The following is a 23637-nucleotide window of genomic DNA, read 5'->3' on the forward strand; positions in this document are numbered from 1 at the left end:
GTGATATTACCTTTAGAGCCCCCACAGCTGAGAGTATTATAGTGGTACCCTGTGTGATATTACCTTTAGAGCCCCCACAGCTGAGAGTATTATAGTGGTACCCTGTGTGATATTACCTTTAGAGCCCCCACAGCTGAGAGTATTATAGTGGTACCCTGTGTGATATTACCTCTAGAGCCCCCACAGCTGAGAGTATTATAGTGGTACCCTGTGTGATATTACCTTTAGAGCCCCCACAGCTGAGAGTATTATAGCGGTACCCTGTGTGATATTACCTCTAGAGCCCCCACATGCTGAGAGTATTAAAGTGGTACCCTGTGTGTGATATTACCTTTAGAGCCCCCACAACTGAGAGTATTATAGTGGTACCCTGTGTGATATTACCTTTAGAGCCCCCACAGCTGAGAGTATTATAGTGGTACCCTGTGTGATATTACCTTTAGAGCCCCCACAGCTGAGAGTATTATAGTGGTACCCTGTGTGATATTACCTTTAGAGCCCCCACAGCTGAGAGTATTATAGTGGTACCCTGTGTGATATTACCTTTAGAGCCCCCACAGCTGAGAGTATTATGTCCTGTGTGTATTACCTTAGACCCCCACAGCTGAGAGTATTATATTACCTGTTAGACCTCCCCACAGCTGAGAGTATTATAGTGGTACCCTGTGTGATATTACCTTTAGAGCCCCCACAGCTGAGAGTATTATAGTGGTACCCTGTGTGATATTACCTTTAGAGCCCCCACAGCTGAGAGTATTATAGCAGTACCCTGTGTGATATTACCTCTAGAGCCCCCACAGCTGAGAGTATTATAGTGGTACCCTGTGTGATATTACCTTTAGAGCCCCCACAGCTGAGAGTATTATAGTGGTACCCTGTGTGTGATATTACCTTTAGAGCCCCCACAACTGAGAGTATTATAGTGGTACCCTGTGTGATATTACCTTTAGAGCCCCCACAGCTGAGAGTATTATAGTGGTACCCTGTGTGATATTACCTTTAGAGCCCCCACAGCTGAGAGTATTATAGTGGTACCCTGTGTGATATTACCTTTAGAGCCCCCACAGCTGAGAGTATTATAGTGGTACCCTGTGTGATATTACCTTTAGAGCCCCCACAGCTGAGAGTATTATAGTGGTACCCTGTGTGATATTACCTTTAGAGCCCTCACAGCTGAGAGTATTATAGTGGTACCCTGTGTGTGATTACCTTTACAGCCCTCACAGCTGAGAGTATTATAGTGGTACCCTGTGTGATATTACCTTTAGAGCCCCCACAGCTGAGAGTATTATAGTGGTACCCTGTGTGATATTACCTTTAGAGCCCCCACAGCTGAGAGTATTATAGTGGTACCCTGTGTGATATTACCTTTAGAGCCCCCACAGCTGAGAGTATTATAGTGGTACCCTGTGTGATATTACCTTTAGAGCCCCCACAGCTGAGAGAGAGAGTATTATAGTGGTACCCTGTGTGATATTACCTTTAGAGCCCCCACAGCTGAGAGTATTATAGTGGTACCCTGTGTGATATTACCTTTAGAGCCCCCACAGCTGAGAGTATTATAGTGGTACCCTGTGTGATATTACCTTTAGAGCCCCCACAGCTGAGAGTATTATAGTGGTACCCTGTGTGATATTACCTTTAGAGCCCCCACAGCTGAGAGTATTATAGTGGTACCCTGTGTGATATTACCTTTAGAGCCCCCACAGCTGAGAGTATTATAGTGGTACCCTGTGTGATATTACCTTTAGAGCCCCCACAGCTGAGAGTATTATAGTGGTACCCTGTGTGATATTACCTCTAGAGCCCCCCACAGCTGAGAGTATTATAGTGGTACCCTGTGTGATATTACCTTTAGAGCCCCCACAGCTGAGAGTATTATAGTGGTACCCTGTGTGATATTACCTTTAGAGCCCCCACAGCTGAGAGTATTATAGTGGTACCCTGTGTGATATTACCTTTAGAGCCCCCACAGCTGAGAGTATTATAGTGGTACCCTGTGTGATATTACCTTTAGAGCCCCCACAGCTGAGAGTATTATAGTGGTACCCTGTGTGATATTACCTTTAGAGCCCCCACAGCTGAGAGTATTATAGTGGTACCCTGTGTGATATTACCTTTAGAGCCCCCACAGCTGAGAGTATTATAGTGGTACCCTGTGTGATATTACCTTTAGAGCCCCCACAGCTGAGAGTATTATAGTGGTACCCTGTGTGTGATTACCTTTAGAGCCCTCACAGCTGAGAGTATTATAGTGGTACCCTGTGTGATATTACCTTTAGAGCCCCCCACAGCTGAGAGTATTATAGTGGTACCCTGTGTGATATTACCTTTAGAGCCCCCACAGCTGAGAGTATTATAGTGGTACCCTGTGTGTGATTACCTTTACAACCCTCACAGCTGAGAGTATTATAGTGTGTACCCTGTGATATTACCTTTAGAGCCCCACAGATGGAGAGTAAGATAGTTCTGGTACCCTGTGTGATATTACCTTCTAGAGCCCCCACAGCAGCTTGAGAGTATTATAGTGGTACCCTGTGTGATATTACCTTTAGAGCCCTCACAGCTGAGAGCATTATAGTGGTACCCTGTGTGTGATATTACCTCTAGAGCCCCACAGCTGAGAGTATTTATAGTGGTACCCTGTGTGATATTACCTTTAGAGCCCCCACAGCTGAGAGTATTATAGTGGTACCCTGTGTGATATTACCTTTAGAGCCCCCACAGCTGAGAGTATTATAGTGGTACCCTGTGTGATATTACCTTTAGAGCCCCCACAGCTGAGAGTATTATAGTGGTACCCTGTGTGATATTACCTTTAGAGCCCCCCACAGCTGAGAGTATTATAGTGGTACCCTGTGTGATATTACCTTTAGAGCCCCCACAGCTGAGAGTATTATAGTGGTACCCTGTGTGATATTACCTTTAGAGCCCTCACAGCTGAGAGTATTATAGCAGTACCCTGTGTGATATTACCTTTAGAGCCCCCACAGCTGAGAGTATTATAGTGGTACCCTGTGTGATATTACCTTTAGAGCCCCCACAGCTGAGAGTATTATATCAGTACCCTGTGTGATATTACTTTAGAGCCCCCAAAGCTGAGAGTATTATAGTGGTTACCCTGTGTGATATTACCTTTAGAGCCCCACAGCTGAGAGTATTATAGTGGTACCCCTGTGTGATATTACCTTTAGAGCCCCCACAGCTGAGAGTATTATAGTGGTACCCTGTGTGATATTACCTTTAGAGCCTCCACAGCTGAGAGTATTATAGTGGTCACTGTGTGATATTACCTTTAGAGCTCCTCACAGCTGAGAGCATTATAGTGGTACCCTGTGTGTGATTACCTTTACACTCCTCACAGCTGGGAGCATTATAGTGGTACCCTGTGTGATATTACCTTTAGCGCCCTCACAGCTGAAAGTATTAAAGTGGTACCCTGTGTGTGATTACCTCTAGAGCCCTCACAGCTGAGAGTATTATAGTGGTACCCTGTGTGTGATTACCTCTTAGAGCCCTCAAAGCTGAGAGTATTTATAGTGGTACCCTGTGTGTGATTACCTTTACGACCCTCAACAGCTGAGAGCATTATAGTGGTACCCTGTGTGCAATTACCTTTACAGCCCTCACAGCTGAGAGCATTATAGTGGTACCCTGTTGTGTGATTACCTTTACACTCCTCACAGCTGGGAGCATTATAGTGGTAACCCTGTGTGATTATTACCTTTAGAGCCCCCACAGCTGGGAGCATTATAGTGGTACCTGTGTGTGATTACCTTTAGCGCCTTAACAGCTGAGAGTATTAAAGTGGTACCCTGTGTATGATTACCTCTAGAGCCCTCACAGCTTACCCTGTGTATGATTACCTCTAGAGCCCTCACAGTTGAAAGTATTATAGTGGTACCCTGTGTGATATTACCTTTAGAGCCCCCACAGCTGAGAGTATTATAGCGGGTACCCTGTGTGATATTACCTCTAGAGCCCCCACAGCTGAGAGTATTATAGTGGTACCCTGTGTGATATTACCTTTAGAGCCCCCACAGCTGAGAGTATTATAGTGGTACCCCGTGTGATATTACCTTTAGAGCCCCCACAGCTGAGAGTTTTTATAGCAGTACCCTGTGTGATATTACCTATAGAGCCCCCACAGCTGAGAGTATTATAGTGGTACCCTGTGTGATATTACCTTTAGAGCCCCCACAGCTGAGAGTATTATAGTGGTACCCTGTGAGTGATTACCTTTACACAGCCCTCACAGCTGAGAGTATTATAGTGGTACCTGTGTGATATTACCTTTAGAGCCCCCACAGCTGAGAGTATTATAGTGGTACCCTGTGTGATATTACCTTTAGAGCCCCCACAGCTGAGAGTATTATAGTGGAACCCTGTGTGATATTACCTTTAGAGCCCCCACAGCTGAGAGTATTATAGTGGTACCCCGTGTGATATTACCTTTAGAGCCCCCACAGCTGAGAGTATTATAGCAGTACCCTGTGTGATATTACCTTTAGAGCCCCACAGCTGAGAGTATTATAGTGGTACCCTGTGTGATATTACCTCTAGAGCCCCCACAGCTGAGAGTATTATAGTGGTACCCTGTGTGATATTACCTTTAGAGCCCCCACAGCTGAGAGTATTATAGTGGTACCCTGTGTGATATTACCTTTAGAGCCCCCAACAGCTGAGAGTATTATAGTGGTACCCTGTGTGTGATATTAGCCCCCTCTAGTATTATAGCGGTACCCCCTCACAGCTGAGAGTATTATAGTGGTACCCTGTGTGATATTACCTCTAGAGCCCCCACAGCTGAGAGCATTATAGTGGTACCCTGTGTGATTATATTACCTTTAGAGCCCCTCCACAGCTGAGAGTATTATAGTGGTACCCTGTGTGATATTACCTTTAGAGCCCTCACAGCTGAGAGCATTATCAGTGGTACCCTGTGTGTGATTACCTTTACAGCCCTCACAGCTGAGAGCATTATAGTGGTACCCTGTGTGTGATTACCTTTACAACCCTCACAGCTGAGAGCATTATAGTGGTACCCTGTGTGTGATTACCTTTACAACCCTCACAGCTGAGAGCATTATAGTGGTGACCCTGTGTGTGATTACCTTTTCAATCACCCTCACAGCTGAGAGCATTATAGTGGTACCCTGTGTGTGATTACCTTTACAACCCTCACAGCTGAGAGCATTATAGTGGTACCCTGTGTGTGATTACCTTTACACCCTCACAGCTGAGAGCATTATAGTGGTACTATGTGTGTGATTACCTTTACAACCCTCCACAGCTGAGAGGCATTATAGTGGTACCCTGAGGCTCGATCACCACATATTCGACAAAGCTCCTCCTCGATACTTTTGCCTGGAATCCCAACACCCTTCTTCTTCTTGGCATCGTTGAATTGTACTAGATGAAACAGCACGGTCAGATGTGGCCCCGAAGTGGAAGTCGGAGTCCATCCCCCCCATCATGGAGCCCGGAGAGCTAAGTACCATGTTGTCTAAGGGGGTCTGTGGCCCGCGCTGATCCACACTGTCATTGTGTAGGACTGAAAGAAAACAGTAGAGATTTTCAAAATGTGGTCAAGGATATATATGGTATTAGTGAATATTAGTATCAGAAATAATCTAAATACAAAGCAGAGCTAATATATTACTGAGCTTCAACAAGATAATCTTAATTGTCTTTCATATTAACGAAAAGATTTCATAAACATGGATTTGATTAATAAGTACTATGTACTATATAATGTATCAATTTCAGGAGAATCAAAAACATCACCTGTGTAAAAGATGTAGCTATATACATGTATAGCTACGAATTTACAGATAGGTTTGATTGTCGGTAAATGTAGAAGAGACTGTGAAAGGTATCTTTATCAAGGTTACACAATGGTCAATGATGGAGTTCAAGTGGTACTTATTTTTGCTTATTGTTTGTTCATATATAGGGTCATAAAACACTGGTTTTGGAAAAGGAGGAAAGTTAGAATCTCCGGAGAAACATAAATTAAACTAGCAATGTATCTCTCCCACTCTAGATCACATATAGCTGGAACAATTTGACTACAACATTAGACCACTATACAAATCATTTCTTGTAATAGTATTTTCCGGTGCACTTTACCAATACACATTGATTTGACACATATCTAGCGCTGGTATCTACCTAAGGTAGGCCTCATGACAGCCTGGTTATCAACATGTCTTTGATAGATAATATGGACGTTTCCTTGTTTATTTATGTAATCTTCAATAGAAATATTCCCTGAAAATGGAACGAATCAGTTTTAAGGGCCACTACCTTTCCAAAACGGCTTTTAATTTTTAAAATGGGAATGTAAAACTAGATCGATAATTTTGTAGATTCGCAAAAGTTATTAACTTACCGTCAATACTACACTTATCATCATCTTCTGAACAATTAAATTAAAGTAAATATAATGTTAATTTTTTTTAACGCGGGTCGTCTTATGATTCCCGCCGTTGACCTAAAAACCGCGCGGTAGTTGACTGCCACTGCGCCAGACGACAAATCAGCGACATGAATCTCCACAGTTATCATATATTACGCAGGAAATCTTGCATATGGTTGGTGTTGTTACCTCATCTAAGGCCATCGATATGTATTTTCTTATGGTTTTATTGTTTTTAAGAAACCTTTAATTTTTTTCTCCGGAAAGGTAGTGGGCCTTTAAATATAATTGTTCTCAGCATTGATATTTATGTTTTCAGGTTGATAAAGATAAAATCCATTGTCAATGCTGTAAAGAGTATCATCTTCTATAATGCAAGGTCTTAGGTATATCTTACTCTAGCTGTAGCAAGATTTAATTAGGACACTTCACTCAGATCATCTGACAAAAAAAAACGTAATTGTCTACACATTTAGACATGTTACAGATCCTCACAGAGTTGGAGACATGTAAATGGTGGTATAGCCAACAAATCAATATTTAAAAACATCTGTACTACATAGACAAATACAGGTGCATAGACTTTGTGACCCATATACTGGATATGTAGGGGACAAAGGGGGAGATAATTCAGCCTTTGGGTCCTAGAAGTTGGACAGAGAGGGTGATAATTCAGCCGTTGGGTCCTAGAGGTTTGATAGGTAGGGGACATATGGAGTGATAATTTAGCTGTTGGGTCCTAGAAATTGGACAGAGAAGGTGATACTTCAGCTGTTGGGTCCTAGAAGTTGGACAGAGAGGGTGACAATTCAGCCGTTGGGTCCTAGAAGTTGGACAGAGAGTGTGATAATTCAGCCATTGGGTCCTAGAAGTTGGACAGAGAGGGTGATACAATTCAGCCTTTGGGTCCTAGAAGTTGGACAGAGAGGGTGATTAATTCAGCCGTTGGGTCCTAGAAGTTGGGACATATGGAGTGATAATTTAGCTGTTGGGTCCTAGAAAATTGAGAGAAGTGATAATTCAGCCATTGGGTCCTAGAAGTTGGACAGGAGAGGGTGATAATTCAGCCATTGGGTCCTAAGAAGTTGGACAGAGAGGGTGTGATAATTCAAGCCATTGGGTCCTAGAAGTTGGTTAGAATAATTCAGCCGTTGGGTCCTAGAAGTTGGACAGAGAGGGGTGATAATTCAGTTCCGTTGGGTCCTAGAGGTTGGATAGATATCGGACAGATGGATGATTAATTTCAAGCCGTTGGGTTCTAGAAGTTGGACAGAGAGGGTGATAATTCAGCCGTTGGGTCCTAGAGGTTGGATAGGTATGGGGATAAACAGATGGGTCATAGTTGTTGGATGATAATAATTCAGCCGTTTGGGTTCTAGAAGTTGGACAGAGAGTGGTGATAATTCAGGCCGAGATGGGTCCTAGAAATTGGATAGGTATGGGACAGATGGGATGATACTTCATGCCGTTGCGGTCACTAGAGGTGGACAAGATTGATAGATAGCCCTGGGTCCTAGCGGTTTGGGACAGATGGGATGATAATTCAGCCGTTGGGTCCTAGAAGTTGGACAGAGAGGGTGATAATTCAGCCATTGGGTCATAGAAGTTATATAGGTTGGGAGATGGATGATAATTTAAGCCCGATGAGGACAGTGATTAATTCAGCCGTTGGGTCTAGAGGTTAGGCATAGGTATGGCAGTCAGTATGGAGTGATAATTTAGCCGTTGGGTCCTAGAAATTGACAGAGAAGGTGATAATTCAGCCGTTGGGTCCTAGAAGTTGGACAGAGAGGGTGATAATTCAGCCGTTGGGTCCTAGAAGTTGGACAGACGAGGGTGATAATTAGACCGTTGGGTATAGCCGGACAGATGGGATGATAATTTGGAGCCGTCAGCCGTTGGGTTGGACTAGAAGTTGGACAGAGAGGGTGATAATTCAGCCGTTGGGTCCTAGAGGTTGGTTAATACAGGTATGGGACAGATGGGAGTGTGATAATCTGCAGCCGTTGGGTCCTAGAAAGGTTGGACAGAGAGGTGTATTAATTGGTCTGCATGGTCCTAGATAGTCCAGTTGGACAGAGAGGGTGAAAATTCAGCCGTTGGGTCCTAGAACGTTGGACAGAGAGGGTGATAATTCAGCCTGATTGGGTCCTAGAATGTTGGACAGAGAGAGCCGTTGGGGTCTTGAGTTGGGTGATGATAATTCAGCCGTTGGGTGCCTAGAGGTTTGGGACAGATAGGGTGATAAAATTACAGTCGTTGGAACAGAAGTTTGGGTGATGTTAATTCAGCCGTTGGGGTTCTAGAAGTTGGACAGAGAGGGTGATAATTCAGCCGTTGGGTCCTAGAAGTTGGACAGAGAGGGTGATAATTCAGCCGTTGGGTCCTAGAAGTTGGACAGAGAGGGTGATAATTCAGCCGTTGGGTCCTAGAAGGTATTGACAGAAGAGTGTGATAATTCAGCCGCTTTGGGTCCTAGAAGGTTGGACAGAGAGGTGTATAATTCAGCCGTTTGGTGCCTAGAAATTGGACAGAGAGGTGATAATTCAGCCGTTGGGTCCTAGAAGTTGGACAGAGAGGGTGATAATTCAGCCGTTGGGTCCTAGAAATTGGACAGAGAGGGTGATAATTCAGCCGTTGGGTCCTAGAAGTTGGACAGAGAGGGTGATAATTCAGCCATTGGGTCCTAGAAGTTGGACAGAGAGGGTGATAATTCAGCCGTTGGGTCCTAGAAGTTGGACAGAGAGGGTGATAATTCAGCCGTTGGGTCCTAGAAGTTGGACAGAGAGGGTGATAATTCAGCCGTTGGGTCCTAGAAGTTGGACAGAGAGGGTGATAATTCAGCCGTTGGGTCCTAGAAATTGGACAGAGAGGTGATAATTCAGCCATTGGGTCCTAGAGCTGGGGACTAGTCAGTAATGGAGAGACATCAACCATTACTATAACACGTACTATACAAAACTTATCATAATGGCAGATTAAAAATCTTAAACGCTCTTAAGTTTCCATAGTCCTTCTGTGTTCAGCTTTTGGTGAGAAATCCGGAAGGAAACTTGATCCCTTGACCAACGTCCACTCGGTCTCTGTCCGCTAAATGACCTCTGTATTTTTAATCACCAACTTTAATCCCGTGGCAGAATTTCAACACTTAATATCAACAGTCCAATCAGCATTTAATATCAACTTCCTTCCCTCCGGCTCAAAACAAATTGAAGTAATTGTCCTGTTTCAGACAATTAAAATTTCTATACAAAATTCTGACGCATGTTTAAAAGGTATATAGACATAAATGTCGGAGGACCCAACAAAAGAGCCATGAAAAATCTTTGTTGATTGATCTGATGTTCAATCTGAAGACTGAAATTTTCTTTTTATTGGGAATGTCTCCCCTCGTTAATATCAAAAAACATGTAACAAATATAAGTATTAATGAAACATCAGAAGAAATAGTCAGATATTTAAAGATGCTCCACCACTGACAAATAGTATTTTTTCCTCAATCAAAAACAGGAACATGATGTCTTTTTTCTTCAGTTATACAGTAGTTACTTACTTAAAACCATTACCATCAATGAAAAAAACCCATCTTATTTTACTTTAAGATAATAATATTAAAAAATAATTAATTGCCATTCCCCAAAAATTTTGTGGCACGATGTCCTATATGGAATGAAAACTGATAGCGCATGCACCAAAAGCAAAATAATTTATCTTATATTATTTTTTGTGTTAATTAGACATATATTGCACGATTAAACACCAATTATTATCCAAATGATTGTTATTGTTTATGCTCTGTATGCGGTGGAGCATCTTTTATAATGTAAGATAGTATTTCAAAAATCACTTTAAAGATGCTCCTGGATTGCCAACATTTACAATAATTGGTGTTTAATAGTGTATATGTATGTCTAATTTACACACAAAACAAGAGGCCCAGAGGGCCTGTATCGCTCACCTGGTTTGTAATGCCAAGTAATGTTCTGAATATAAGTTCATTGTTTCTTTTCTGAAGAAATTTGGATATTTACCTCTAATTCCCCTATTGGGCCCCGCCCCTTCCTCCCCCAGGGGGGTCAAGCCAAAATTTATACAAGTTCTGTTCCCCTTCCCCCAAGGATGTTTCTGGCCAAATTTGGTTACAATCCATGCAGAACTCTAGGACAAGTAGCGATTTATAGGATTTACCTCTATTACCCCTAATTGGGCCCCGCCCCTCCTGCCCCCGGGGGGTCAGAGCCAAAATTTATACAAGTTCTGTTCCCCTTCCCCCAAGGATGTTTCTGGCCAAATTTGGTTACAATCCATGCAGAACTCTAGGACAAGTAGCAATTTATAGGAATTACCTCTATTTCCCCTATTGGGCCCCGCCCCTCCTGCCCCCAGGGGGTCAGAGCCAAAATTTATACAAGTTCTGTTCCCCTTCCCCCAAGGATGTTTCTGGCCAAATTTGGTTACAATCCATGCAGAACTCTAGGACAAGTAGCGATTTATAGGATTTACCTCTATTTCCCCTATTGGGCCCCGCCCCTCCTGCCCCCAAGGGGTCAGAGCCAAAATTTATACAAGTTCTGTTCCCCTTCCCCCAAGGATGTTTCTGGCCAAATTTGGTTACAATCCATGCAGAACTCTAGGACAAGTAGCAATTTATAGGATTTACCTCTATTACCCCTATTGGGCCCCGCCCCTCCTGCCCCCTGGGGGTCAGAGCCAAAATTTATACAAGTTCTGTTCCCCTTCCCCCAAGGATGTTTCTGGCCAAATTTGGTTACAATCCATGCAGAACTCTAGGACAAGTAGCGATTTATAGGATTTACCTCTATTACCCCTATTGGGCCCCGCCCCTCCTGCCCCCTGGGGGTCAGAGCCAAAATTTATACAAGTTCTGTTCCCCTTCCCCCAAGGATGTTTCTGGCCAAATTTGGTTACAATCCATGCAGAACTCTAGGACAAGTAGCGATTTATAGGATTTACCTCTATTACCCCTATTGGGCCCCGCTCCTCCTGCCCCCAGGGGGTCAGAGCCAAAATTTATACAAGTTCTGTTCCCCTTCCCCCAAGGATGTTTCTGGCCAAATTTGGTTACAATCCATGCAGAACTCTAGGACAAGTAGCGATTTATAGGATTTACCTCTATTACCCCTATTGGGCCCCGCCCCTCCTGCCCCCTGGGGGTCAGAGCCAAAATTTATACAAGTTCTGTTCCCCTTCCCCCAAGGATGTTTCTGGCCAAATTTGGTTACAATCCATGCAGAACTCTAGGACAAGTAGCGATTTATAGGATTTACCTCTATTTCCCCTATTGGGCCCCGCCCCTCCTGCCCCTGGGGGTTCAGAGCCAAAATTTATACAAGTTCTGTTCCCCTTCCCCCAAGGATGTTTGTGGCCAAATTTGGTTACAATCCATGCAGAACTCTAGGACAAGTAGCGATTTATAGGATTTACCTCTATTTCCCCTATTGGGCCCCGCCCCTCCTGCCCCCAGGGGGTCAGAGCCAAAATTTATACAAGTTCTGTTCCCCTTCCCCCAAGGATGTTTCTGGCCAAATTTGGTTACAATCCATGCAGAACTCTAGGACAAGTAGCGATTTATAGATTTACCTCTATTACCCCTATTGGGCCCCGCCCCTCCTGCCCCCTGGGGGTCAGAGCCAAAATTTATACAAGTTCTGTTCCCCTTCCCCCAAGGATGTTTCTGGCCAAATTTGGTTACAATCCATGCAGAACTCTCTAGGACAAGTAGCGATTTATAGGATTTACCTCTATTACCCCTATTGGGCCCCGCCCCTCCTGCCCCCTGGGGGTCAGAGCCAAAATTTACACAAGTTCTGTTCCCCTTCCCCCAAGGATGTTTCTGGCCAAATTTGGTTACAATCCATGCAGAACTCTAGGACAAGTAGCGATTTATAGGATTTACCTCTATTTCCCCTATTGGGCCCCGCCCCTCCTGCCCCCGGGGGGTCAGAGCCAAAATTTATACAAGTTCTGTTCCCCTTCCCCCAAGGATGTTTGTGGCCAAATTTGGTTACAATCCATGCATAACTCTAGGACAAGTAGCGATTTATAGGATTTACCTCTATTTCCCCTATTGGGCCCCGCCCCTCCTGCCCCTGGGGGATCAGAGCCAAAATTTATACAAGTTCTGTTCCCCTTCCCCCAAGGATGTTTCTGGCCAAATTTGGTTACAATCCATGCAGAACTCTAGGACAAGTAGCGATTTATAGGATTTACCTCTATTTCCCCTATTGGGCCCCGCCTCTCCTGCCCCCGAGGGGGGTCAGAGCCAAAATTTATACAAGTTCTGTTCCCCTTCCCCCAAGGATGTTTCTGGCCAAATTTGGTTACAATCCATGCAGAACTCTAGGACAAGTAGCGATTTATAGGATTTACCTCTATTTCCCCTATTGGGCCCCGCCCCTCCTGCCCCCTGGGGGTCAGAGCCAAAATTTATACAAGTTCTGTTCCCCTTCCCCCAAGGATGTTTCTGGCCAAATTTGGTTACAATCCATGCAGAACTCTAGGACAAGTAGCAATTTATAGGATTTACCTCTATTTCCCCTATTGGGCCCCGCCTCTCCTGCCCCCGAGGGGGGTCAGAGCCAAAATTTATACAAGTTCTGTTTCCCTTCCCCCAAGGATGTTTCTGGCCAAATTTGGTTACAATCCATGCAGAACTCTAGGACAAGTAGCGATTTATAGGATTTACCTCTATTTCCCCTATTGGGCCCCGCCCCTCCTGCCCCCAGGGGATCAGAGCCAAAATTTATACAAGTTCTGTTCCCCTTCCCCCAAGGATGTTTCTGGCCAAATTTGGTTACAATCCATGCAGAACTCTAGGACAAGTAGCGAATTTATAGGATTTACCTCTATTTCCCCTATTGGGCCCCGCCCCTCCTGCCCCCGGGGGGTCAGAGCCAAAATTTATACAAGTTCTGTTCCCCTTCCCCCAAGGATGTTTGTGGCCAAATTTGGTTACAATCCATGCAGAACTCTAGGACAAGTAGCAATTTATACGATTTACCTCTATTACCCCTATTGGGCCCCGCCCCTCCTGCCCCCAGGGGGTCAGAGCCAAAATTTATACAAGTTCTGTTCCTCTTCCCCCAAGGATGTTTCTGGCCAAATTTGGTTACAATCCATGCAGAACTCTAGGACAAGTAGCGATTTATAGGATTTACCTCTATTTCCCCTATTGGGCCCCGATCCCTCCTGCCCCCTGGGGGTCAGAGCCAAAATTTATACAAGTTCTGTTCCCCTTCCCCCAAGGATGTTTCTGGCCAAATTTGGTTACAATCCATGCAGAACTCTAGGACAAGTAGCGATTTATAGGATTTACCTCTATTACCCCTATTGGGCCCCGCCCCTCCTGCCCCCTGGGGGTCAGAGCCAAAATTTATACAAGTTCTGTTCCCCTTCCCCCAAGGATGTTTCTGGCCAAATTTGGTTACAATCCATGCAGAACTCTAGGACAAGTAGCGATTTATAGGATTTACCTCTATTTCCCCTATTGGGCCCCATCCCTCCTGCCCCCAGGGGGTCAGAGCCAAAATTTATACAAGTTCTGTTCCCCTTCCCCCAAGGATGTTTCTGGCCAAATTTGGTTACAATCCATGCAGAACTCTAGGACAAGTAGCAATTTATAGGATTTACCTCTATTTCCCCTATTGGGCCCCGCCCCTCCTGCCCCCTGGGGGTCAGAGCCAAAATTTATACAAGTTCTGTTCCCCTTCCCCCAAGGATGTTTCTGGCCAAATTTGGTTACAATCCATGCAGAACTCTAGGACAAGTAGCAATTTATAGGATTTACCTCTATTTCCCCTATTGGGCCCCGCCCCTCCTGCCCACGGGGGATCAGAGCCAAAATTTATACAAGTTCTGTTCCCCTTCCCCCAAGGATGTTTGTGGCCAAATTTGGTTACAATCCATGCAGAACTCTAGGACAAGTAGCGATTTATAGGATTTACCTCTATTTCCCCTATTGGGCCCCGCCCCTCCTGCCCCCAGGGGGTCAGAGCCAAAATTTATACAAGTTCTGTTCCCCTTCCCCCAAGGATGTTTGTGGCCAAATTTGGTTACAATCCATGCAGAACTCTAGGACAAGTAGCGATTTATAGGATTTACCTCTATTTCCCCTATTGGGCCCCGCCCCTCCTGCCCCCGGGGGGTCAGAGCCAAAATTTATACAAGTTCTGTTCCCCTTCCCCCAAGGATGTTTCTGGCCAAATTTGGTTACAATCCATGCAGAACTCTAGGACAAGTAGCGATTTATAGGATTTACCTCTATTTCCCCTATTGGGCCCCGCCCCTCCTGCCCCCAGGGGGTCAGAGCCAAAATTTATACAAGTTCTGTTCCCCTTCCCCCAAGGATGTTTCTGGCCAAATTTGGTTACAATCCATGCATAACTCTAGGACAAGTAGCAATTTATAGGATTTACCTCTTTTTCCCCAATTGGGCCCCATCCCTCCTGCCCACGGGGGATCAGAGCCAAAATTTATACAAGTTCTGTTCCCCTTCCCCCAAGGATGTTTGTGGCCAAATTTGGTTACAATCCATGCAGAACTCTAGGACAAGTAGCAATTTATACGATTTACCTCTATTACCCCTATTGGGCCCCGCCCCTCCTGCCCCCAGGGGGTCAGAGCCAAAATTTATACAAGTTCTGTTCCCCTTCCCCCAAGGATGTTTCTGGCCAAATTTGGTTACAATCCATGCAGAACTCTAGGACAAGTAGCGATTTATAGGATTTACCTCTATTACCCCTATTGGGCCCCGCCCCTCCTGCCCCCTGGGGGTCAGAGCCAAAATTTATACAAGTTCTGTTCCCCTTCCCCCAAGGATGTTTTCTGGCCAAATTTGCTTACAATCCATGCAGAACTCTAGGACAAGTAGCGATTTATAGGATTTACCTCTATTTCCCCTATTGGGCCCCGCCCCTCCTGCCCCTGGGGGGTCAGAGCCAAAATTTATACAAGTTCTGTTCCCCTTCCCCCAAGGATGTTTCTGGCCAAATTTGGTTACAATCCATGCAGAACTCTAGGACAAGTAGCGATTTATAGGATTTACCTCTATTACCCCTATTGGGCCCCGCCCCTCCTGCCCCCTAAGGGTCAGAGCCAAAATTTATACAAGTTCTGTTCCCCTTCCCCCAAGGATGTTTCTGGCCAAATTTGGTTACAATCCATGCAGAACTCTAGGACAAGTAGCGATTTATAGGATTTACCTCTATTACCCCTATTGGGCCCCGCCCCTCCTGCCCCCGGGGGGTCAGAGCCAAAATTTATACAAGTTCTGTTCCCCTTCCCCCAAGGATGTTTCTGGCCAAATTTGGTTACAATCCATGCAGAACTCTAGGACAAGTAGCGATTTATAGGATTTACCTCTATTACCCCTATTGGGCCCCGCCCCTCCTGCCCCCTGGGGGTCAGAGCCAAAATTTATACAAGTTCTGTTCCCCTTCCCCCAAGGATGTTTCTGGCCAAATTTGGTTACAATCCATGCAGAACTCTAGGACAAGTAGCGATTTATAGGATTTACCTCTATTACCCCTATTGGGCCCCGCCCCCTCCTGCCCCCTGGGGGTCAGAGCCAAAATTTATACAAGTTCTGTTCCCCTTCCCCCAAGGATGTTTCTGGCCAAATTTGGTTACAATCCATGCAGAACTCTAGGACAAGTAGCGATTTATAGGATTTACCTCTATTACCCCTATTGGGCCCCGCCCCTCCTGCCCCCTGGGGGTCAGAGCCAAAATTTATACAAGTTCTGTTCCCCTTCCCCCAAGGATGTTTGTGGCCAAATTTGGTTACAATCCATGCAGAACTCTAGGACAAGTAGCGATTTATAGGATTTACCTCTATTACCCCCTATTGGGCCCCGCCCCTCCTGCCCCCTGGGGGTCAGAGCCAAAATTTATACAAGTTCTGTTCCCCTTCCCCCAAGGATGTTTCTAGCCAAATTTGGTTACAATCCATGCAGAACTCTAGGACAAGTAGCGATTTATAGGATTTACCTCTATTTCCCCTATTGGGCCCCGCCCCTCCTGCCCACGGGGGGGTCAGAGCCAAAATTTATACAAGTTCTGTTCCCCTTCCCCCAAGGATGTTTCTGGCCAAATTTGGTTACAATCCATGCAGAACTCTAGGACAAGTAGCGATTTATAGGATTTACCTCTATTTCCCCTATTGGGCCCCGCCCCTCCTGCCCCTGGGGGTCAGAGCCAAAATTTATACAAGTTCTGTTCCCCTTCCCCCAAGGATGTTTCTGGCCAAATTTGGTTACAATCCATGCAGAACTCTAGGACAAGTAGCGATTTATAGGATTTACCTCTATTACCCCTATTGGGCCCCGCCCCTCCTGCCCCCTGGGGGTCAGAGCCAAAATTTATACAAGTTCTGTTCCCCTTCCCCCAAGTATGTTTCTGGCCAAATTTGGTTACAATCCATGCAGAACTCTAGGACAAGTAGCGATTTATAGGATTTACCTCTATTACCCCTATTGGGCCCCGCCCCTCCTGCCCCCAGGGGGTCAGAGCCAAAATTTATACAAGTTCTGTTCCCCTTCCCCCAAGGATGTTTCTGGCCAAATTTGGTTACAATCCATGCAGAACTCTAGGACAAGTAGCGATTTATAGGATTTACCTCTATTTCCCCTATTGGGCCCCGCCCCTCCTGCCCCCGGGGGGTCAGAGCCAAAATTTATACAAGTTCTGTTCCCCTTCCCCCAAGGATGTTTCTGGCCAAATTTGGTTACAATCCATCCAGAACTCTATGACTAGTAGCGATTTAAAGGAAATGTTGACGGACGGACGACGGACGGACGGACGGACGGACGGACGGACGGACGGACGGACGGACGACGGACGCCGCGCCATGACATAAGCTCACCGGCCCTTCGGGCCATTTACACACAAAAAAATAATATAGAATTATTCATTTTGCTTATGGTGCATGCGCAATCAGTTCTTCATTCCATATATAGGATATAGTACCATGGAGTCTTTTCGGGATGCAATTAATTATTTTTAATATTTTTAACTTGAAGTAAACTTAGAAGCTCAAACTTTTCAATGGTGGTAATGGTGTAAAATAAATAACTTTTGAAAATTAAGAAAAATACTAAATTGTCTGCTTCTGTTTTTGATAGAGAAAAAATACCATTTGTCGGCGGTGGAGCATCTTTAACTGTGTTGTTAACACTTGTCAAAAGAATGAAATTATTGGGAACGTGAAAATGTTCATTCAAGCAATGAAATACGACCTTAGAGACCAAAGTTGAAGATGGAATTGCTTCACATCACTGTTATAATTTGTAACTACTTGTCATTGTCAATAACTAATATTGCGTTACGCATATTAAAATTGCAGGAGCTGAGGAGATGTTCTTGTATTGTTGCAATATTGAACCTTTTCAGATATCGTTGAACCCAATTATGTTGAATTCAAATACATGTAATTGCTTTTCAGTATGAAAGGGAGACAATTAATTAAAAAGAAATACAGCATGTCAACATAGAAAAAATTTCATTTCAAATTAAGTAGTGTATGTATTTTTCAATATTGAAACAGAATTTAAGTTGCACATATGTTAACAACACTATATCTTGTTCACATTTCTACACTGTGATGCAATAATGTTTTGTTATATTTTCAATATCCTGTTGCACATATCCTAAGAGTGCATTATGCATTCTATACAGTGAACACCATCAAAATTATGTTTAAGCTATATATGGTAATCATACATGATTTATTGCAATACGTGAATAAAAACACGCTATTAACCTGCTGAAATTTGCACTAAAATTTAATATCATTCATTTAGAAAAAAAATTGAATATAAAAGCCTTTGAATTGGCTATGAATTAAATAAGCTCCTACATCATACAGGCTACGTAAATATGATACATAAAAGCCTCTTATATATATATATATATATATATGTCACGGGAACTTAAAGCACTGCAATGCAGAAATTACATGAGCGTGACTTAAATTATGTAACAAGTTTTATTCATTTTAAATCATGCTTCCGAAAAGTGCAGTTTCTCACATCCATTTCAATCCAAGACTCACATGTGCCGTAACTGACAAACATTTTGACATGCTATTTTTTCTTCAGTTACTTAGCTATTGAAAACCATCTGGTTTGATGAATTGAGGTGTGAAAATAATTCCAATGGACAGACAAATATGTATGATGCCTCATAAATATAAGTTACAACACATAATAATATATACATTAAGCTTGTAAAATTCTTATTTCTTATGCCTTATGTATATTTAGATTGAAACAACCCACTATAAAATTACTAATAACACTGTAAAAATGTTACATGAAATAGCAGACCACAACCTCTGTACTCATTTCACTTCATTGTAGATGTAAATATAACAATTTTTGGCAGTAAATAAAATACTGCAAGCTGTTTTTGATTCATGAATCGGCAAATTAGGGCATATTTAACTTCAATCTTCAACAAGCACCTATTTGAATATTTAACACATATGCATTTAAGTGTCAGAATATTTTTTAACATCAGCACAGACTGTTTTATCATGTCTGATGATATATAATTTACATATATTCAAATGACAAGACAAGTCACTTGTGTTATGTATAACAATGGTCCATATTTAAACAGATCAAAGCACTCTGAACAAAGTCTAGAAATTATAATATGCATGTTCCTGCTGAACTTAATTAGGACTATAATTGTTATTACAATATCCCATTAATCATGCATTCACCGACAATTCTTTAGATAATTGCCTCCAGTTCCAGTTGACTTATTCAAATATAACCTTTCCCACTTAAAACTCGTACATCCACTTATATCCTATTCAAAACCTGAGCATCTGCATATTCCACACCTGAGCATATGAATATTCCACACCTGAACATCTGTATATTACACCTGAGCATCTATATATTCCACACCTTAGCAACCTCTGTATAGTCCACACCTGAGCAACTGTATATTCCACACCAGAGCATCTATGTATTTCACACCTGAGCATCTGTATATTCCACACCTGAGCATTTGTATATCACACCTGAGCATCTGTATATTTCACACCTATCTGTATCTGTATATTCAAAACCTGAACACCTGCATTATTTATACCTGAATATCTGTATATTCTACACCTGAGCATTTGTATTATATTCCACACATGGGCATCTGTATCTTCCACACCTGAGCATCTGCATATTCTTCATCTGATCATCTATATATCACACCTGAGAATATGTATATTTTACAACTGAGCATCTCTTTATTTCACAACTGAGTATTATCTATATATATTCCACAAATGAGCATCTGTATTATATTCCACAATTGAGAATCTATATTTTCACCAGTTGAGCATCTGTATTAATATATTTCACACCTGAGCATCTGTTTATTTCACAACAAAGCATCTATATATATATATTCCACAAATGAGCATCTGTATTATATTCCACAACTGAGCATCTGTATTTTCCACAGTTGAGCATCTGTATTATATTCGAAACCTGAGCATTTATATATTCCACAACTGAGCATCTGTATATTCCACAACTGAGCATCTGTATATTCCACAAATGAGCATCTGTATTATATTCCAAATTTGGGCATCTGTATATTCCACAGCTGGGCATCTGTATATTCCACACTTACCATCTGTATATTCATCATTTGTACACACAGGTTTATATCCCTACAGTTTACAGGTATATATCCCACCCCTAGAGGTTACAGGTATCCATCCCCACTCCTAGAGGTTACAGGTATATATCCCCACCCCTACTTTTTACAGGTATATATCCCCACCCCTACAGTTTACAGGTATATATCCCCACCCCTACTTTTTACAGGTATATATCCCCACCCCTACAGTTTACAGGTATATATCCCCAGCCCTACAGTTTACAGGTATATATCCCCACCCCTACATATTACAGGTATATATCCCCACCCCTACAGTTTACAGGTATATATTCCCACCCCTACAGTTTACAGGTATACATCCTCACCCCTACACTTTACAGGTATATATCCCCACCCCTACAGTTTACAGGTATATATCCCCACCCCTACAGTTTACAGGTATATATCCCCACCCCTACAGTTTACAGGTATATATCCCCACCCCTACAGTTTACAGGTATATATCCTCACCCCTACAGTTTACAGGTATATATCCCCACCCCTACAGTTTACAGGTATATATCCCCACCCCTACATTTTACAGGTATATTTTCCCACCCCTACAGTTTAGAGGTATACATCCTCACCCCTCCACTTTACAGGTATATATCCCCACCCCTACACTTTACAGGTATATATCCCCAACCCTACAGTTTACAGGTATATATCCCGACCCCTACGGTTTACAGGTATATATACCCACCCTTACAGTTTACAGGTATATATCCCCACCCCTACACTTTACAGGTATATTTTCCCACCCCTACAGTTTAGAGGTATACATCCTCACCCCTCCACTTTACAGGTATATATCCCCACCCCTACACTTTACAGGTATATATCCCCAACCCTACAGTTTACAGGTATATATCCCCAACCCTACAGTTTACAGGTATATATACCCACCCTTACAGTTTACAGGTATACATCCTCACCTCTACACTTTAAAGGTATATATCCCCACCCCTACAGTTTATAGGTATATATCCCCACCCCTACAGTTTACAGGTATATATCCCCACCCCTACTTTTTACAGGTATTTATCCCCACCCCTACAGTTTACAGGTATATATCCTCACCCCTACAGTTTATAGGTATCCATCCCCACCCCTAGAGGTTACAGGTATATATCCCCACCCCTACTTTTTACAGGTATTTATCCCCACCCCTACAGTTTACAGGTATATATCCCCACCCCTACAGTTTATAGGTATCCATCCCCACCCCTAGAGGTTACAGGTATATATCCCCACCCCTACTTTTTACAGGTATATATCCCCACCCCTACAGTTTACAGGTATATATCCCCACCCCTACTTTTTACAGGTATATATCCCCACCCCTACAGTTTACAGGTATATATCCCGACCCCTACGGTTTACAGGTATATATACCCACCCTTACAGTTTACAGGTATATATCCCCACCCCTACACTTTACAGGTATATTTTCCCACCCCTACAGTTTAGAGGTATACATCCTCACCCCTCCACTTTACAGGTATATATCCCCACCCCTACACTTTACAGTTATATATCCCCACCCCTACAGTTTACTGGTATATTTCCCCACCTCTACAGTTTACAGGTATATATCCCCACCCCTACAGTTTACAGGTATATATCCCCACCTCTACAGTTTACAGGTATATATCCCCACCCCTACAATTTACAGGTATACATCCCCACCCCTACAGTTTACAGGTATATATCCTCACCCCTACAGTTTACAGGTATATATCCCCACCCCTACAGTTTACAGGTATATATCCTCACCCCTACACTTTACAGGTATATATCCTCACCCCTACACTTTACAGGTATATATCCCCACCTCTACAGTTTACAGGTATATATCCCCACCCCTACAGTTTACAGGTATATATCCCCACCCCTACAGTTTACAGGTATATATCCCCACCCCTACAGTTTACAGGTATACATCCTCACTCCTACAGTTTACAGGTATATATCCCCACCCCTACAGTTTACAGGTATACATCCTCACTCCTACAATTTACAGGTATATATCCCCACCCCTACAGTTTACAGGTATATATCCTCACCCCTACAGTTTACAGGTATATATCCCCACCCCTACAGTTTACAGGTATATATCCTCACCCCTACACTTTACAGGTATATATCCCCACCCCTACAGTTTACAGGTATATATCCCCACCCCTACAGTTTACAGGTATATATCCCCACCCCTACAGTTTACAGGTATATATCCCCACCCCTACAGTTTACAGGTATATATCCCCACCCCTACACTTTACAGGTATATATCCCCACCCCTACAGTTTACAGGTATATATCCCCACCCCTACAGTTTACAGGTATATATCCCCTGCACTACAGTTTACAGGTATATATCCCCACTGCTACAGTTTACAGGTATATATCCCCACCCCTACAGTTTACAGGTATATATCCCCACCCCTACAGTTTACAGGTATATATCCCCACCCCTACAGTTTACAGGTATATATCCCCACCCCTACAGTTTACAGGTATATATCCCCACCCCTACAGTTTACAGGTATATATCCCCACCCCTACACTTTACAGGTATATATCCCCACCCCTACAGTTTACAGGTATATATCCCCACCCCTACACTTTACAGGTATATATCCCCACCTCTACACTTTACAGGTATATATCCCCACCCCTACAGTTCACAGGTATATATCCCCTGCCCTACAGTTTACAGGTATATATCCCCACCGCTACAGTTTACAGGTATACATCCCCACCGCTACAGTTTACAGGTTTATTTCCCCACCCCTACAGTTTACAGGTATATATCTCCAACCCTACAATTTACAGGTATATATTCCCACCCCTACAGTTTAAGTTTTTGTACAACACCTCCATTTTTAGTTAACAGATTAATTGGTACCCAATGTCTATATCCGTAATATAGCAACTTCTGTAAGTGGTATATTTGTCCTGAAAGTTACAGGTAAATACATCCCGAGTGTGTACAAGTGTCCTTACCATCAGTGAATTCGTAGGGAGGTTCCAGCTCCCATGAGTTTGGGTAATCCCCTCTGTACCACTGGGTTGTCCCATCTGGGTTATACAAATTATTGTTACAGCACATCCCCGTTACAACATTGTACACCATCCTCCTCCTTACTTCAACATTCTCTTCTACTAAGTGACTGACCGCTAGTGGTCAAATGGTCAGACCTCGTTAACACAATGCGGCCAGGTAAATGACCTATTGCTATAGGTAAACATGTTATACACAGTGTCTGATGACCACAGTCGATCCAGGTAAAATCTACGTATGTGTATACAGGTGTACACATATATAGACGCAGTACTTTAGTTAAGGTGAGACGTTGGTCAATCGGCAGTCTGGCCAGCTCATGATTACAGCAAGTGACCTTCCACAGCCGGTAATGCCAATGACCTAAGAGTATTATCTAGAGTCCATAGTGGTCACATGATCATTCAGCTGAGTGACCCCTACTTGACCAAGTAGAATATGGCCAGTGTCCAACTCTCTT

At 43.3% G+C, this 23637-nt stretch overlaps 1 protein-coding gene across 1 annotated transcript in view; it reads right to left on the reverse strand.

The window, feature by feature from the left end:
- Positions 1–23270, reverse strand: part of LOC138314506 (oxysterols receptor LXR-alpha-like) — a 44869-nt gene extending 21599 nt beyond the window's left edge. Inside the window, 4 exon segments of the mRNA XM_069254866.1 lie at positions 5171–5223; positions 5316–5404; positions 5406–5554; positions 23120–23270. Coding sequence (XP_069110967.1) covers positions 5171–5223; positions 5316–5404; positions 5406–5554; positions 23120–23249 — 421 coding nt within the window. The 5' untranslated portion in view covers positions 23250–23270.
- Between the last annotated feature and the right edge of the window lie 367 nt (positions 23271–23637).

Source organism: Argopecten irradians, chromosome 2, assembly GCF_041381155.1.
Source record: "Argopecten irradians isolate NY chromosome 2, Ai_NY, whole genome shotgun sequence".
NCBI lineage: Eukaryota > Metazoa > Mollusca > Bivalvia > Pectinida > Pectinidae > Argopecten > Argopecten irradians.